Genomic DNA, 17,834 nt, shown 5'->3' with positions numbered 1-17,834 from the left:
TTATCAAAGTCATAATTTGCACTTTTTATCTGGTTCCATACTCCCTACCATTGAATCTTCTCAGATTCTGACATGTTACAACCACAAACTTTAGTATCTTTATTTAGATTTTTGGGGGTTTTTTTGCAACACACAATGTTCTGTGTAATTTTGAAGTTTAGAAAAAGTGACACTTGGTGTTTTTATTTATTTATTTATTTATTTATTTATTTATTTATTTTTCAATTGATACTGTGAAAACCCCAGAAGCTGCAGGTCTTGTGGGGTTTTGTCTCTACCAGCTTTGCACATCTTGTCATCTACATTTTTCCTCATTCTTTGCATAACACCTTAACCTCAGAGATATTTGATGCAACAAGTCTTCCCATGTATTCTGGGTTGGTTTTTGCTCAAGCTTTGACTTTGTCATTTTGTGCTTTTCTCAAAACAACTCCACTGTGGTCGTTTCCTGTCTGTGGGTAAACCAGCCCCAGTCTCAGGTTTTCTTCTAACAGAAGCCTCCATCCATGCTCGCATAAACTCCTATTAAGTTTCTTGTCCCTTGGGAAGAAATCCATGTCCATAGCATGGTGTTGCCGCCGCCATGTTTTAACATGCGGGTTGTGGGTTCAGAATGATGTGCTTTAACTCACAGAATTGGCCAAAAATATCTGTCTTAGTCTCTTCTGACCACAGCAGCTTCTTTTACCTGCTTAGTTTGTCCCTTATATGACGTCTGACAAACCACACAACATAGGACTTACAGCTTTTTTTTCAACAATGACTTTTCTCTCGTCAGTCTTCGATAAACATAACTGTTCCTTGGTCTTCATGATGCACTTTGGGGTACTGCAAACCTCTGATTTCACAGATTAGCTGGATTCATACTGATATTATAGCACAAAGCTGGATTCTATCCAACAAGTTGCCCTGGGTTTTAGTTAGGTTGGATCAGAATAAAAGGGACCGAATACAAATGCAGGTTACGATTTTTAGATTTTTATTTTGAAAACATTCTGAGCCGTGAATCATTTTCCTTCCACTTCAAAATTATATCCCTTTTTGTGTTGATCTGTCATATAAAATCATCATAAAATACCATAAAGTTTGTAAAAAGATCCACTGTAAACATGTTAAGGGGGTATGGATACTTTTTTTCAAGGCATTTTACAAATGTGCTGGATAAACATAACAGATTTCTTCTTCCAGGCTTCCAGTTAGTCATTAATTAGTGATTAATAATATCTTTCTGTCCCAGGGTCCCCATCCTGGGGGTGCTCCCACGGTCGCAGCTGCATCTTTGTCTGAGAATGGACACTGCGTCTGACCTCCCTCCATCCTGCAGCGCGGACGCCTCAGCGAAGGTCGCGGGAGACTCCTCCTCCGTGGACAAATTTGCACTAAGCCCCTCCGAACGAACTGACGGCGTGTCCGAACTTTCCCGTATCGCCGCAATGCACATCGACGGCTCGGACGACGGCGTGCTGGACGACTGCGTGGAGCATGACATCGCGCAGAGGGTGGGCTGCATCAGCGACGCGGACCACGAACAGAGCTCTTCCCATAAACTTACGGACAATACCGACTCCTCGCAGCAAAACGGAAAGATCCCCAACCGGGACAGCGGCATCGACAGCCCGTCTTGTGCCACCGAAGGGGAGGCGTTCCCCAACGAGGACGCCATCGACGAGGAGGATCATTACGACAGCGTCACCGAAACGGAAAGCGTGTCCTGCTGTGTTACGCTGGACAATAAGAGGGACTCGACGCAGGACGAGGACAGTGACTTGGACGAGGGGAGCAGCGGGGAGATCCCGTCTCTCACAGACACGCAGACCGGGTATCTGACAGATGCGCACTCAGACACACATAAAGTGAGTACCACGCATGCCTGTCTCCTGCAAAACTTTCTCATTAATCCAATTCAAAGCTTTCATCTCTAGCAGTCTGTTTAATTTTCATTTCTTGAGGTAATTTCTCTGGATCTTTCAGCAGGTGAAAAACTTCATCTCAGAGGGCCTTTTATGTCACGGAAAAAACAGCCTGTGTCTATTATTACCCCGGATGGGGTGAATGGTTTCAAAGAGTTCTTGTACATGAAACCTTAGACACTCTAATAGCCTGAGTTTAATCGGCACAAGTGACTGACTCCTATCTGACTCCTATCTCAAAGCAGCTCTTCCCATACATAAAAGGGTAAATACCTGCCCGAGAGCTGTAACAGGAGCTGGAGCGGATCGCTCAATCAAAGTCCATGGCCTGAGGTTTTCCCACAGCTGGACTAAGATTTCAGCTGGGCTATTGATTGTAAACAGCACCTGTGCTTGAAACTGTGTGCATGCATTTCCCTCTGAGACAGACTGTCCTGTAAGTACCCTGAAGTTTCTGATTTCAGAGGATCAAATGGGGACCAGTCCAGTACAGTCCAGAGAGATTAAAACGTGTGCAAAGAAAAGCTTTGTGCCAACACAAAATGTTTCTCTCACAGATGACTTCTATCTGTATAGAACACACCCAGACTTCTCATAACTGTCACATGAAAGCCAGCGCGTGCAGCCGCTGCCGTCTGTCCACACCCTGAGCGTTTCAGGAGGAAAAAGGCACCGCTGCTCTTCAGTGCTTCCTGATCCCAACACTGCTGTGCAGAGGAAGGGTGTGCAGATACATGTTGTTGCTGCTCTGTGTGTGTGTGTGTGTGTGTGTGAACCTAACATTGCAGCTGACATGTTGATGGGTGCATAATGATGGCCTTGTCACAGAGGATGTGGGTTTTTCAGTGATGCACACTGCAGGAGGACGACTGAAAACAACTTCTGCTGACTTTGTGTGGCCTCCGCTTACGAACAATGAATGTGCTGCATTTCGTTTTCATCAGAACAACGATCGTTGTGAGGCTCGAGGTGATTTTTTGTGTTCCCTTTAAGTACCCGGGAACGTCAAAATCTTGCTGTAGTTATCTGGAATGTCTGTAGTTATCTGGAATAAATCTGTTGTGAAACCCGCATTGTTGCATCAGACTCGATCCGCCGTGACTTCAGTGCGTGTTCAGCCGGCGAAGCCAGAATACGTTTAGTCTGCAGCCTCGTTTTATTTAAGTTTACTCACACATTTTTCGGTTTCTTGGACTGTTTCAAAAAGTCACTGAAAGAGTCAAAAGAAAGAGGAATGATGTTTCTCATTTTCACTGAAGCAGCCAATAAACACATCCTGTTGGTTTCAATTGTTAAGTTTACAATAATCTACTGCAATACTGTCGCATCCTTTTAAGAGCTGATTGGCATTTTTCTTTTTTTTTTTTTCTCTGAATGAACTAAAATATGCATCTTAATCATTTCCTTATTTAAAGTTCAAATCAGTTTGATCTGGCATCTAAGAAAGAAGCTTTGTAAAAAAAAAAAAAAATATCGGTTTGTTAATCTTTTCGTGTTTATCTGATTTCCTCAGTGCTCGGAGGCTCAGAAGCTCCTCAACATCGCCAAAGAGCTCCTCCACACTGAAGAGGCCTATGTGAAAAGACTCAACCTCCTCGACCAGGTAACACACACCAGCCGACTTTCTCTTTCTGGTGATGGTTAGATGTGAGCTGGATTTAAGCTTTCACCGTGATCTAACTCCATCAGGCTAGGTTACTGGAAGCAGTGCAAGATTAATCTTGAGAACATTTTTGCGTGTATGTGAGTTATATTTAAATGTAAAAAAAAAATAAAAAAAATAAAAAATCAGCTTTGTGGCTCGAGTGTGAACTTTTGCTTTGTATACTATAGTCTTCAACTGCTCTGCATCTGCTTTGGTCGTTTTGCTTTACCAGCTTTGGTAAGCAGCTCATGTTAATCCAGTGTGGTGGTTAAAAATAAACCCAATCGCCGTTCACTCATGGAAATGACTACTTCATTATTTGCTTCATGCAGAATATTCAGCTGAGTCTTTGGTCTGTTAGGGTTTTGTTGCGTTGTGATGAGAATCCTCTGCCAGTGGTTGACTTGTCTTCCTCTTCGCTCAGCTCATGTGGTGCAGCACATAAACAGCTGCCCTATCGCAGAGTAGCGTTGGTTTATTTGTTTCCCGAGGGCAGAAAAGCCTCATAGTTTGCTTCCTGTTATTGTTCTTGCTACATCAGTGCCCGTTTCTATGGTTACTGTAAAGCCCACCTGTGGTTGGGGCTGGTACGGAGGTGAAAGTGGATGTAGGTAACGAGAGGAGTATGTCACATGAGTCATGACAAAAGTTTTATGTGCGATTGTAAATTTTTGACCTTGCGTCTTCCTCGCTGTAATATATTGAAATGTTCCAGGCACACCAAGCAGATTATAATGAGAGCCACATTATACTTTCTTGAAGTTCTGCTTTTGTGCATGCTGTACAGAACCAGTTTGCACGCAAGCAGAAGTGGAATTTCGCCTTTTTGAAAATATTTTACATCAACCGTTAAAGAAGCAAATCAGTGAATCCTTCATTTGTTGCTTCACCCGTTACAGCTACCGGCACTCCTGATAGAGATGTGTTTCTCATAGTCACTCTTCAAAATGAGAAAGACAACAGAACATGCCATTCAAGTAAGGCAAACGTGTGTCTGTCTTGTCAAGTCAGGAGATTGCAGTTGGTTCAAATGGCCCAACTACTTCCTCAGCGGGTCATAATGTTGTGCAGATGCCTGCTAATGAACCATCATTTGCTGCAGCTGTGTTGAAACAGAAAAAATTAAAACCTGGAGGCTATTGGCCCCTTCAGGGCTGACTTTGGGCACCACTGATCTGGAGATTGTGCAAAGGAAAATCCTCTTTCTGTTTGCTCCAACCTTGTAAAATGTTATAGGAGAACACTAAGTGCTTTTCCTTTGGCTGACAGAGGGTTGTGCAAAATAGTAGCAGTAAATGTACCAGCAAGTGTGGCACCAGTAATTTTCTTTGACAATTACAAGTTTGATTTTTTTTTTGTTTGTTTGTTTCAGTGAGAGCTTTTGCAACTGCATTAAAACAGGAATTTAACTTTTTTCTTTTTCAATGTGTTTTCCTACTAAAGGTACAGTATAATGGGGAAAGGACTGCTGTGAAAGTTGGTTTTCAACCAAGCATCAGTTTAATGTAACCTTTTCTACTCACATTTTAGACTTTTCCCCTCCCCCCTCCTCAAAAAAAAAAATTCACAGCCACTTTGTTGTATCCAGTGATTCAAAGTTTAACTTAAATTAGAAGAAAGGGCGTTTGGAAGAAATTAAACGGCTGCAACAGAAGCCAGAATATCCTGATAACTGGTCTGTGATATGGCTTAAGATCCTTAAACATTTCCACAAATAACGGGGGCTGAGAAAACAACTCGATGCAGCTTAATTGTGCCCTCCTAAAAGCTGGGTTGTTTCAAATTGCGCCATGTCTACGGTGCAGCTATCAGTAACAATCAAACACAGCGGTGTTGTGCAGACAATAAATGAGACCTTGCAGAACAGAGTGTAATGTTTCATTTTTAGCAGCTGGTATTTGAAACGATAATAATGGACTTGTCTTCATCACCTGTGTGTTACAGAAGCTTTTTCAGATCCCATGACTCATTCTGGGTAATTTAGAGAGATGTAACAATGCGTATGGGAGTTTTAAAGACATGTTTTTTACAGCTTCCATTTATGTACAAATGTTCCATCAACTTTCAGTTTTGTACGTACCAATGAAATGCGCTGCTTTACATTTACCTCGGAAGTCTGAACTGGGGGTTGAGAACGATGTGGCAACTGATTGCAATACAGTGACACCCAACCGTTGCTTGTACCACTTCTTACAAACATTATTTTGAAGTTGTATTTTCTGCATGCAAACACCACCTTTAATTTGTTCAGTTTAGATTTACAAGCGCTAAATGTAACTTTGACTTCAGACGAGCGTGTCGCCCAACGTGTTTCCACTGCAGCAGCTGCTGTCGGTGCCGGGAGCGGCCATATTGGATATCAAAGTCGGTGTTAGAAAATTTCTCTGACTTTCTGAGTGGGAAGTCTGGCTTCGGGAAATCGTTTCAGTAGAATTTGACGACTCGGAAGTCAAAGCTGCCAAATTCCGACTATAAATGAAATGCATCGTTACTATCATTTATTTACAGTTTATGGGTTTTGTCTGCTTTTGCTACAGAAAATTATGACGTTTATGTTTTTTTTGGTAAAGGCTTTGCCCTAAAAAGTTATGGGGTTAATGGTGTTGTGGTCAACATAATCTGTCTGAAAAAGGCTTGTCGCCAAAGTTAACCAAGTTGGGGTCCACTTGAAGAATTGAAATTATTTCATTGTGTTGTTTACACAAGTATCTAATTTAATATATTTAGATAACTCTGAGTACATACTTTCAGTAGAACAATGTCTCAAAGTGAAAAGGACATTTTTTTCAACATTTCAGTAACCATTCCCTCAGCCACTTCGACCCAAAGTGATGTGTTAAAAAGGTGTAATATAAATTTGCATTATTTTGAATAATCTCTCAAAATTCAACAGATTATTTCTAACCAACCAGCATGAAACATTTCCCGTTAGGGTTAACGGATCTGAACCTTCAATTATTTAATATGATTTTGATTTTCACCAGGGTGTGTTTTGTTTTTTTTTGTTTATTTGTTTTTTTTCTGCAGGTATTTTGCACTAAGCTCACCGAGGCTTCAATCCCTCAGGACGTCATTACAGGGATCTTCTCCAACATTTCCTCCATCTACTTATTCCACGATCAGTTCCTGCTCCCGGAGCTCAAGACAAGGATTACTGGAGAATGGTGAGGAGTAAACACGCCGTCCGAATATTCTTAGCATGATGACGTGTGGCTGTTTTTCTTCAGGAGAGAAGGGCAATCTGGTCAGAGTTCATGGAGGACGAAGGAAGCTTTTCAGTGACACCTCTGTTTTTGCTCCAGGGAATCAAACCCTCGCATTGGAGACATCCTCCAGAAACTGGCTCCTTTTATGAAGATGTACGGAGAATATGTGAAGAACTTTGACCGATCCATGGACCTGGTCAACACCTGGACCCAGAGGTCATCTCAGTTCAAGAGTGTTGTCCAGAACATACAGGTTTGTTTCTGTGGTTCAACGATGAAACGCTGGTTCATCCATTTCATCCTGCAACCTTTTTTGCTTTTGTTTGTACTTCATTTGTCAAAAACGTATAATGTACCAGGTTGAAAACCAGTGAAAAAGTGCCAAATGTTCAACTAAAAACCTTCACAAACCCTCCAGAACTGTTTATAAGGATCATTTTAGAAGTCCAGGCTTAAATTATAGACATAAAAAAAGGTTTAAATGAATGACAGTAGGGTCAGGAGAAAAACTAAGTACATACTTTTCTAAGATTTAAGAGGCAACATTATAGCCAATAGGTGTTAAGATGTGTGATTGACTATCACGCATCACCTTCTGTATAAGTAGGAGTTTAGGTTGTTTATCTTTAGAATACAGGTAAGTAGTTGCACAATACCAGAATGGAAAGACATCAGCAATGACTTCAAATGTGAGTTTGGAAAAGTGTGGAAATTTGTGTTTTTTTTCTTTTTTTTTTTTTTTTTTTTTGTTTTGTTTTAAGATTAGGGAACTGAAATCTCAATTTTCACTTGATCCAACAGAAACAGGAGGTGTGCGGGAATCTGACGCTGCAGCATCACATGCTGGAGCCGGTCCAAAGGATTCCTCGCTACGAGCTCCTGCTCAAAGACTACCTGAAGAAGCTGCCCGACGACGCTCTCGACCGCAAAGATGCAGAAAGTAAGACATGATGAAGTTAACACACACACACACACACACACTGCTGTCAGTCACAACTAGTAAACTACAGACTGAAAGGAAACCCTTCAGTTTTTTTTCATTTCTGGGATTTCAGTTTTGAAATCTTTAAACTTTGTATCAACACGCAGACAGGTTCCTTGTGCCTGATTGGTTTATGTAACAAAGTAATAACTGACCAAACGCAGGATTCTTCTCTATGATGTGTACCTACAGCTTCAAGGGGTAAATTGTGAACAAATCATTACGTGAGTCGGCTGAAAGCAAAACTGTTGTCTTGCGTCCTTCAAAAGCTGTGAAATAACTTGTTCTACAGGTTCGGTGAAGTAAAATGAAAGTGCTTGAACCAGTGCAGAACTCCTTTCTGTTCAATGACAATTAAAAACCAGCGTGTTAACAGCTTGGGTTGTCGCACTCACAATATGTCTCTGAAACATTCATTAATTGCGCTCACTGCGAGGTGGGAAAATGGCAAAATGGAGCCAATCGGAGTTTTATTGTTGCACACATCGTAATTATACTCCCATGCTTAGAAAAGAGCAGAAATACTTCCTCACGGGCTAGTTACGGTTTTCTTGTAGCAATTCACTTTGATGACGAGACAAAAACACACCGAGCAAATTAAGAAACTAAGTAGAACGAGTGTATAGCGATAACAGGGAATACACACTTTTAGAAATCAGCCTCTGGATTGACCCAAAGACAAAGGTAGAGAGCTACTGGAAGAGTACAGAGTCGAGTATTATGTTTCAAACTGCAATAATCTATTTAACTTTTACTGTCGCAGAGAAATGCATCTGATTCAGAAAAGATGTTACTTATTGGTTTGAGTCTGGGAAGATTACAAAAATGTTCTGAAACCTGCATAAGGAACAGTTCAAAGCAACATGAAAACCCAAGGAAACAATTATGAGCTTACCTTCACCTGTCTGTAAATTTTAAGGATTTCTTTTTAAAATTTTAAAAAGAACGATTACAGATTTAATGAGTAAATGTTAACATTTGATACTTTTAAGGGATTGTGAATCAGAACTTGAGGATTTTCAGTGAAACAGTTGTATCCTTCAGAGGGAGAAACACATATTTGTGGTCTGAAGTTCATCTAAACTCAACCTGTCTTAATACCTTTTCCCCTTTAATGATTTGTTTGAACAGTCTTTTTTTTTTCCTGGACTAATACTATAAAGTACTTGAATATTTTTTTTAAATAGGACTTTACAAAGTCAATCCCATATTGATATCTGGACATCGTCCCTCAACAGGTTGCAAAGAGACCAAACACTTTGGTAACCACTAAGATTCTGCCAGAAATGTTAGGCCTCATTTAGTTAATTGGTTTCTTGGTCCTCATCTTACTTAATAAAAGTATTGCCCATATATTTTTTTAAATATATTGGTGATGTTTGCAGTAGTTCCAGAACCTTAACTTTAGTTTGTCTTAAACCAGTTTTATGTCTGTTTGAGATGATTGTCCTACTGGAAACCCGCTTGTGTCAAAGTTGTTAAATTGACTGAAGTTGAAAAATCTAGAGGTCGTCCTCCTGCTTAATTTTTCTATCTCCCTTGTACTATGCTACTTTGTTGATCTTGAAAGCGTCGCATGTAAATTTTACTGAAGGTCGAAGGTGTCAGCGTTGAAATAGACAATTATTTGTTGGTTGTCACCCTGTCTACATATGTTAACATTAAAATCACTTCTCTGTGACTGTGATCTTTCACCGTCTTTCACTTTAGATAATCCAAGACTTTCATGTTTATCCCTAAACCTCCAGGCCATTTTCTTCCCATGTGTGTCACTCAGGATGTTTCTTCAGGATAAAAAAAAACCTCGATTTATCAAAACTTCTGTATCCAGAACTAAATGTATTACAAATAGCAGAAGTTACAATAAAGCAAACTTTACATATTGCCCATTTGCACAGATGCAGTAGCGTATTTAACCTAATCTTATAAATTCAATCATCCCTGTGTTCATTTACTAAAACCATAGCTGTTTGTTTGGAGTCCCCTGTCCACTCCTACAGAGAAGCAATTCATTCCAGTTGCTCTGGCCTCACACTGCAGCCTGAGTGTCTCTTCTGTTTATGTGAGGTTATGATTAATACACCAGGCCGATGTGCTCACAGTCGTGTTACTCCCTGCTGGCTGGAAGCCTTTCTAAAGCACAATGTTTTATTAGAAATAACCATTAACCTTTTGCAAACAACAAATGTCTGTTTATCTGTGTGACAAGTGGGGAAAAAAAATATTGCTCTGTTTGAATTTCAGTCACATGATCTCGCTCGCCAGTTTTGCACTTTTTAATCACTGTTCATATTTGCACTGCAGAGGCACTGGAGCTGATCTCTACTGCAGCCAACCACTCCAATGCAGCAATCAGGAAAATGGTATGGTCTTAAATTCTTCCTGCACACAAACTAGCTAATTATTTTCATCTCTCTGGTGGTGTCTAGGTTAGCTTTACAAGAACAGGTTACCCAATCAGACACTTACTAATGTTGTCTCCCTGTCAGCGACATTGTGTTAACCCAGACAGGAAGTTGCTGCTTCCTGCCTGATGTGTCATGACTGAGATATCATGGCCGCGTGTTTTCAACACTGGTCCTCTGCTTTCCTTTTCATTTGCCTCCCCATAATACCTGCTTCTCACACATCCTTCAAACGACTTACAAATGCCACGATGAAGAGGACAAAACTTCTGCTTTCCTACTTTTCATGTGAAACTAAACAAAAAAAAAAAAGAGAGAGAGACGAACCTGACACAGATCACCACCAGAGGGAGAGCTAAGCTTAGAGCTCCATCTGTCTTCTGACTGGAGAGTGTCTCTGCTCCTCTCATCCTCCTGTTTTCTGTTATTTTTATTTTTGTTCAGGAAAAGATGAACAAGCTGCTGGAGGTCTACGAGAGGCTCGGGGGAGAGGAGGACATAGTAAATCCTGCCAATGAACTCATAAAAGAAGGGCATATTAAAAAGATGTCAGCCAAAAATGGAACAGCACAAGACCGATACCTCTACTTGGTGAGAAGACTGCGTAATTATAGACGCGTCACGCAGACTCAGAACGGCTCTTAATGTCAGATCTGCTCAATAAATGCTTAACATCTTCTTCATTTTCAGTTCAACAACATGGTGCTATACTGCGTCCCTAAACTCAGACTGATGGGGCAGAAGTTCAGTGTCCGAGAGAGGATTGACATTGCAGGAATGGAGGTATAATCCTGTTCTATTTTTTTTTTCTGCTTGCATTGTCATGTGTTTAATCCACATTTATTCTGCTTTTTTTTTCTTCTTTTTTTTATATCTCAGGTCCAAGAAAATGTGAAGCAGAACGTTCCTCATACATTTGTTATAATTGGTAAACAACGTTCACTGGAGCTGCAGGCTAGGTAAAGGCAATTAAAATCGACCAATGACCCACACTCGTATGCATTCGGATGTGCAAGTAATTGAGTTCATGTCTGTTTTGGGAATAGGCAAGTATAAGATTATTATGGTGTGACAACGTGGAGTAAAAATGCCACCGTTTCACAGCGTGTGCAGTTTAAACCAAAATGTATTCATGATGTAATTGATTTAATTTAAAAACAGAAAAACAAAATACTGATCACATCTGTACTGTAACCTTTATGCATTGTTTATTTTTAATGACACATTTTTTTAATGCTAAGTGCCTTTTAGTTGTTCTACTGAGGAACTCTGGGAGTCTTGAACATTTTTCATTAACTGTATGAGTGGACGGACTGCCAGCTCATGTAGCCTGCAGTCAGTTACTGAGGGTAGTCCGTCAACAAATTATACTACTTTTATAAAAGCGATGGGTGGTGCACTTTTAGTTTTCAAGTTAGGAAGCCATAAATATTTCCAAACGACAGTTATTTTTCCTTGTAACACAGGAATGTGTTGCTGTCTTCTTTCTGCAACTTGACTGAAAATGTGGAGCAAAAGTTTGGGGAGAAAACAGCCCTGCTGTCCTCTGTGCTCCATACATATGACTCCAATCAGTGGTTAATTAGTCTAATTAAAAGACCTCTTGCTGTAGGATTTAAAGGATGGAAAATATGGTAGTTTTCTTCTTAAGCTATTATGGTTGCAGTTTTACTTACAAGTTGTTGTTTTTTTTTTTATTTTTTTCTGAGCATAGCAAAACAATTAAATATTTTTGAATATGTTTTTACGTGTTTTTATTTTCATTTGTATTTGTAATTTTCTCAAGTTTCTGAATTGTTGAAAGAAAACCAAAAGAATCCATCTTCAAGAGGAAACCTGCTGTTGTCAGATGAAATCCAAATTTAGCTTTTTGGCCCACATGCAGAATGCTGTGTGGTGGGAAAACTAATCGGTGCATCATCCTGAACAAACAATCCTCATAGTAAATAATACATGACTCCGCTTCATGATGAGATGGAACAAGTGGAAAGATGGTGGTGGTGGCAGCATCATGCTATAGGGATTTTTTTTTTTTTTTTTTCTTCAGCAGGGACAGAAATGAGGACAAATAAAATCTAAAAAGGGTAATATGCTAGGAAAATATTACCAGCCAAGGCCTACTACATATTTAACCTGGTCTCTTCTGTAAGGCGTGCATAAAAATTAGCCTGCATGGCTAAATGTGGCTTATTTGCATGACAAACTAATGTACTCTTGCTTACAAATTAAGGTGAAGATAATCTAGTTTTTATAATTTCTTATTTAATTTCATTTAAACAGTTTCACATTTCTGCAATTTGAATTTCTAGTGTGGAGAAAATGTCACATTTTTATCTAAATATTTCATTAATATGAAATGTCTTTGCTCTACAGGACAGCAGAGGAGAAGGAAGATTGGATCCAGGCAAGAATAACACACCCACACACACACATGAGCTCGCCATCTGAGTCCCTGAAGGACAGACGGCACTCCGGTCACTATTTTATCAGGGAATGGAAATAGCATAAATCTTCCTAGATCATTTTTTTCAGTATTTGAGTCTTGCTGAACTATAATAAAATGCTTTTTTACTTATTTATCCCATTACAACAAGGCAGCAATGCATTCTGCTGATTTGACAAGGGACTAATTTTAAACAATGGGCTTTACTGCTGGTATGCAACGACGAGTGAGGAGTGGAAATTGTTATATGGTAGCCTAATCAAGATTGATGACATAGTGGAAGGTAAACAGAAAGCTGCAGTAGTGGGACTGTCATGCATTCAGCCTGAGTTTATCTTCTGAGCCCAGACGGGATCTGAAGATAAGGTCAGAACGGTTTATAATGCTCCAGCCATGTGCTCCAGGTTTTCAATCTTTTTCCTGTCTGTCTCCTCTGCCCTCTCACTCTCAGGTGATCAAGGCCACCATCGAGCGGCACAAACAAAACAGCGAAACGTTCAATAAAGCGTTCAGTAGCTCCTTCTCCCGTGAAGACGACCATGTGCCGGAGTCTCCGGTGAGTGTCGATCTTCCCCCCCCCGCCCCCTCTCTTTATTACTCCATTGTGAAGTCAGAGCGAAGGTCATGATGTCCAGTGAATCATGGCAGACGAATGATCCACCAAACGATTTTGTCATAGTCTGGCCTTTGTCTGCCAGAACAGCCCTCCATCTATGGATGTGGGTAGAATCAAACACTCCCAGAAAGAGGCTCTTTATTTCCACATGTAGCGTCTGCGAGTCTCTTCTCCCAGAGATGGCTGATGACCAAATAGGGAAAGCACAAGTCAAAGTTTATACTGAACTGCTATGGATCTTCTTTGACCCACTTTGTGTTGGCCTTAGCTGGAACCAAGCCAATCACTTCCTCCAGATTCCTGAGAGGGGGTTTAGGCTGACACCTAGTGGTAGATGTAGATTACTGCAGGAGGATGACGTCCTTACTGAGTTTTTCAACTTGTCCTCAGGGTCCCAACTCTTTTATGGACTCAGATGGACTTCATGAGAGGGTAAGATGCTGTCATATTCTCTTGCATTTTAACTGTTCAGACATTACTCATGTTTATTTGATTTATCTACTAAATTAAGCTAATCTCACTTTGTACCTGCTGGTGAACTTAAGAAAATGGAAAAAAAAAAAAAAAGTGGATTATTTTCCACTTTGCTATTATTATTTTCCATTTTCTAGGGTTTGGTGATTTCTTTCACACTTTTTTTCATAATGTGCTTAAAAACTTTCAGTTTGCAGAGAATTTGTTTACACTGATGGAATCTGCTAAGAAAATTTGTCTAGCTGACTGAGACGACGTTTTGTAACTCTTTCTTAGCAGAAGTATGAAGAGGAAGACAAAGCAAGCTATCGGATGTTGCTTCCTCTTATCTTGTTGCAACACCTTAACACACCTTCCTGTTTGTTTTTTTTAATGATTGTTATATTTAGAAGAGCTCCAAGAAGAAGGAAAAGGAGAAGCAGACATGCAGAGGCTGCCATGAGAGCTTCAATTTCACAAAGCGCAAGCATCACTGCAAGTCCTGTGGAGTGGTAGGTGCAGAGGACGCCATTTTGTTGAGAGGGATAAAGAAAGGGAATGATGGAAATGAAAGAGTTGGAACAAGTGGAAAATATAACCTAGACAGTCAATGTGCTTCTTTTTTTTTTCCCCTCTCACCGTGTCTGTCTGCAGCCCATCTGTGCAAAATGTTCAAAGACCTTGGACAACAAAACGAGTCGAGTGTGTCCCGAATGTTTCGAAGCCAGCCTCAGCGTTGAAATGATGTGTGGAGGTGAACAGAAGAGAAAAGCGGCACCTGAGGTAAAACGGCACTAAAAGTTGGCGTACTTATAATGACAGGAGTGCATAATTGTAACAGGATGGAATAGTTGGTATAAAAATAAAATTGCATGATCTCATAAGGTGACTATTTTCACAGAATGCACTGAAGTACACTTTGTACATAACTCCCTATGATGGCTAGTAATTATGCTAATACGATCTCAGCTACAGACTGGCTCAGTCGCCTCTGCTGACATGACAGTCTGGCAGCTTCAGGTGGCTTACCTGACTGCCTGGCGTGTCTTTCAGATGAGCAATCTTCTCTGTGTTCACTCTATACCTACAACAAGCCACTGATTACACGGTTTACTGAATGAGGTTACTGGAGTAGTCGCACCTTTGTGTCTCGTATTCATTTCATGTGTTTAAATGACAAGACTCCACAGCTTTAAAAGAACAACCCTGCAGAGAGACACTGTCGCCACAAGGGGGAGCTGTAGGTTACGAGAGATTTAGAAACGGACCACAGAAGCTTAAGCTCCTGTCCCTGAACAAATCCCATTGTGTCCTACATTGTCGTTACATAAGATTGGAGGATCTGTCCTCTCCTTTACTCATCACATTTAAATCCTCGTCAATATTACACAGATACATTTGAATCGCAAACTCGTTTTAAATAAAGTGTGCCTGCGACACTGAAACACTTCTGTTAACCTTAGGTCTTGTTGTTTCTTTGTTTAGAGACAGTTGTCTCTGACAGGAGACAGCTGCCTGCTGTGCGGCTACCTCCAGGTCCAGGAGAAGGGGAAGAGTTGGGCCAAGATGTGGGTGGCTCTAACGAAGACGGAGCCACTGGTGCTGTACTTGCAAAGCAGTGGACAGGTAAAACATGTTCACGCTCTGCAGAAAGGTGTTCAGAGAGCTAAATTCAGATTGAGACTGATAAAGATGGAAAATAACTAGAAGCTAATAAGGTTCATTAATCCAACAAAAGAAACCTCAAGAAAAGAAACTGAAGCTTCTTGACTTTCTTTTTTTTTTTCTCCCAAGATGACAGACAGGACAGCCTAAATTATAGAAACAGTGATAGAGGTAGTGGACAAGCATATCCCTCACTGGAAAAACAAGGTTTGACAGCTCCAATCTGGGGAGATATCAAGATGAGATTAAGCACCTAGCAGTATCTCCATATCTCTACTTTAAAGCACCCAATTTTGTCCTCCATGATACCAAAGCTCGCCCCCAACAGACTGGGTTTCATTTCATCGAGTCTACCTGCAGAATCTAGGAGTGCAGAGCAGCGTGTCCCAAACCTTGTCCTCGGGTTGTTCTTTATGTTTTAGATGTTTCTCTGCTTTAACACACACAACTCAGATGATTTGCAGTTCAGTGAAAACCTGTTAATCAGCAATTCAAATCAAGTGTGCCTGACGCAGGAAAACATCTAAAACCGTGTGCCTGGAGGACCAGATTTGTGGAACACTGATGTAGAAATGACGTCCCTGCAGGCCTGACCTGCGCCCTGCTGGATATTTGTAGGATCAGCAACTGTTGTGCTGCTCATGACATGGAGACTGACACGCAACAAATACTGGCCGAACAATGTGATGTCATCCCACAAGAGTGTGTGACTGAGCTGATGACCAGCATGAGGAGAAGGTGCCAGCCTGTTGTGGCCGTGTTCTGTTGTCCCACACATCACTGTGGACCCAGTTTGTTAAGTAAAGAAGTGGTCAAGTAGTCAAAATGTCTTGTTTCTACAAATTTTAATTATCCAATCCATTAAACATCAAGTAAGAGCCAACAAGCACTTTGGCGCTGACAAAGAGGGTTTGGCTCAACTCACGCACACACACTTAATCTTTGCAAGATGCATCTTCCTTATAAATGTGGCTCAATTTAAAGGAAAATGAGCAGCCTGTCCTATATTAGACGATCAAATAGTCAAAAATCGGCGCTATAACAAAGAATCAATTCTTACCGCAGGTACAAAATGATTCATGGGTGGTTCAAAGCCTTCTTTTAGCAGATACGGAGCATAAGTATAAAACTTTAAGAAAAGCTGAAAAATTGTTAATTTTTCCTTGCGTTAGTTCAGTCTCGCGCTTAAAAAAATAATAATTTAAACAATTTTGGGGGCTGGGAGGGTTTACACCTTTTTCTGAAGTGCCTGTTGCCAATGCTGTGGAAACATGATGACATTTCTAGTTATTTTATTCAGAATGAAAAATCATTGTTAATAATGATTGGATTGGTTCTATTTCCTCACTCCAAAGTACACCATCAGTGTGCGCAACTGCTTTTATTAAAGGTTCATCGCATGCAAATTACGAGATCTAGTTTCCATTTAGTTTTTTGTGTTCAGAAATGCTCATTCTTTCACTTTTGTTATTGATCCTTTATTCAATTGTGTATTTAAAAAAAATAGATAGACACTATCTTAGACTATTGGCTACTATAGTAATGGCTACTAAGAATGCAACCCTGCAACATGAACTGAAACATTGCAAGATTGAACTGAAACAATCTTGCGATGTTTAATCATTGACATCATTGCAGAAATCATCTTATGCAGTAAGTCTGATCAGTTCAGACTTTTAATTCCTAAATTATTCAACCAATATAAATTCAGTCAGTTGTTTTTGAGCTGATTTCAAGTTGTTTTAGAAACAGTTAAATGTCTTTTTTTTTCCATCCTAACTCACTAGGACTTGGTACAATCTGGGGGGAAAAAAAACAAACAGGTTTTTGGTTGTTTACATAAAAATAAAATGGTCACCGTTTCATTTGAGCTGTTGTTCAGATATTCAGATTCAGAACTCATCTGTTCAAAACAGAGCTTTTAATTCCTATATACAGGATATATAAGAGAGTAAAGCAGGGATTAAACAACCGGATTGGAACGGCAGTATCGTTTAACGGGAAAGCACTGCCCCCCTATGCTTAGCAAAGATCCCGCACACACACACACAAAGCCAAACCAAGCTGGCTATGCTCTCATCAGACAGCCTATAAATCTGCATCTTATAATCTTATAGCAACCAGGGTTTCACATAATAGACGGTAATTATTAATCTGTATTCATGATTCAACCATATATGAAGTTTTCGGCAAGTAATGTTGAGATTTTTTTTTTTTTTTGCTGTTTTATTCACAACAGAATGCACTAAAGGGAGAAGCCTCCCTCCATTTCATTTTTAAGATTAATGTCCCACTCCCACAGCTGGAAGCTGCCATCACAAAGAGTAGGATTAATAGAAGATGGATGAGCATTTCCTGAATCAACAGAAAGAAAGAGGGGGGGATGGGAGAGAGCTGTGCATGTCTCATGAAATACGAGTGCACCTCGATGAATTAAAATATCCTCAAAGAATATCTGGTGTTAAATTAATTGATATATATACATAGCAGGTTAACCCAAAAGGAGAAG

The 17,834-nt window shown here is 40.2% G+C and overlaps 1 protein-coding gene across 3 annotated transcripts in view; it reads left to right on the top strand.

The window, feature by feature from the left end:
- The window catches only part of fgd (faciogenital dysplasia), a 65,111-nt gene that overhangs the window by 45,276 nt on the left and 2,001 nt on the right, over positions 1-17,834 (top strand). For 2 of the 3 annotated variants that reach the window (XM_007562354.2, XM_007562355.2), the window contains exons 4-18: positions 1,238-1,853; positions 3,424-3,513; positions 6,583-6,719; positions 6,858-7,014; positions 7,563-7,701; positions 10,048-10,106; positions 10,593-10,739; positions 10,839-10,931; positions 11,028-11,107; positions 12,522-12,552; positions 13,043-13,147; positions 13,598-13,639; positions 14,071-14,172; positions 14,315-14,443; positions 15,146-15,286. In XM_007562354.2, the coding sequence (XP_007562416.1) occupies positions 1,238-1,853; positions 3,424-3,513; positions 6,583-6,719; positions 6,858-7,014; positions 7,563-7,701; positions 10,048-10,106; positions 10,593-10,739; positions 10,839-10,931; positions 11,028-11,107; positions 12,522-12,552; positions 13,043-13,147; positions 13,598-13,639; positions 14,071-14,172; positions 14,315-14,443; positions 15,146-15,286 (2,068 nt within the window). The remainder of the gene's footprint in view (positions 1-1,237; positions 1,854-3,423; positions 3,514-6,582; positions 6,720-6,857; positions 7,015-7,562; positions 7,702-10,047; positions 10,107-10,592; positions 10,740-10,838; positions 10,932-11,027; positions 11,108-12,521; positions 12,553-13,042; positions 13,148-13,597; positions 13,640-14,070; positions 14,173-14,314; positions 14,444-15,145; positions 15,287-17,834) is intronic. The other variant, XM_016676551.1, reaches the window with a different exon arrangement.

This window comes from Poecilia formosa, unplaced genomic scaffold, assembly GCF_000485575.1.
Source record: "Poecilia formosa unplaced genomic scaffold, Poecilia_formosa-5.1.2 Scaffold135, whole genome shotgun sequence".
Classification (NCBI taxonomy): domain Eukaryota; kingdom Metazoa; phylum Chordata; class Actinopteri; order Cyprinodontiformes; family Poeciliidae; genus Poecilia; species Poecilia formosa.
This window is presented reverse-complemented; position numbering and strand designations above follow the sequence as displayed.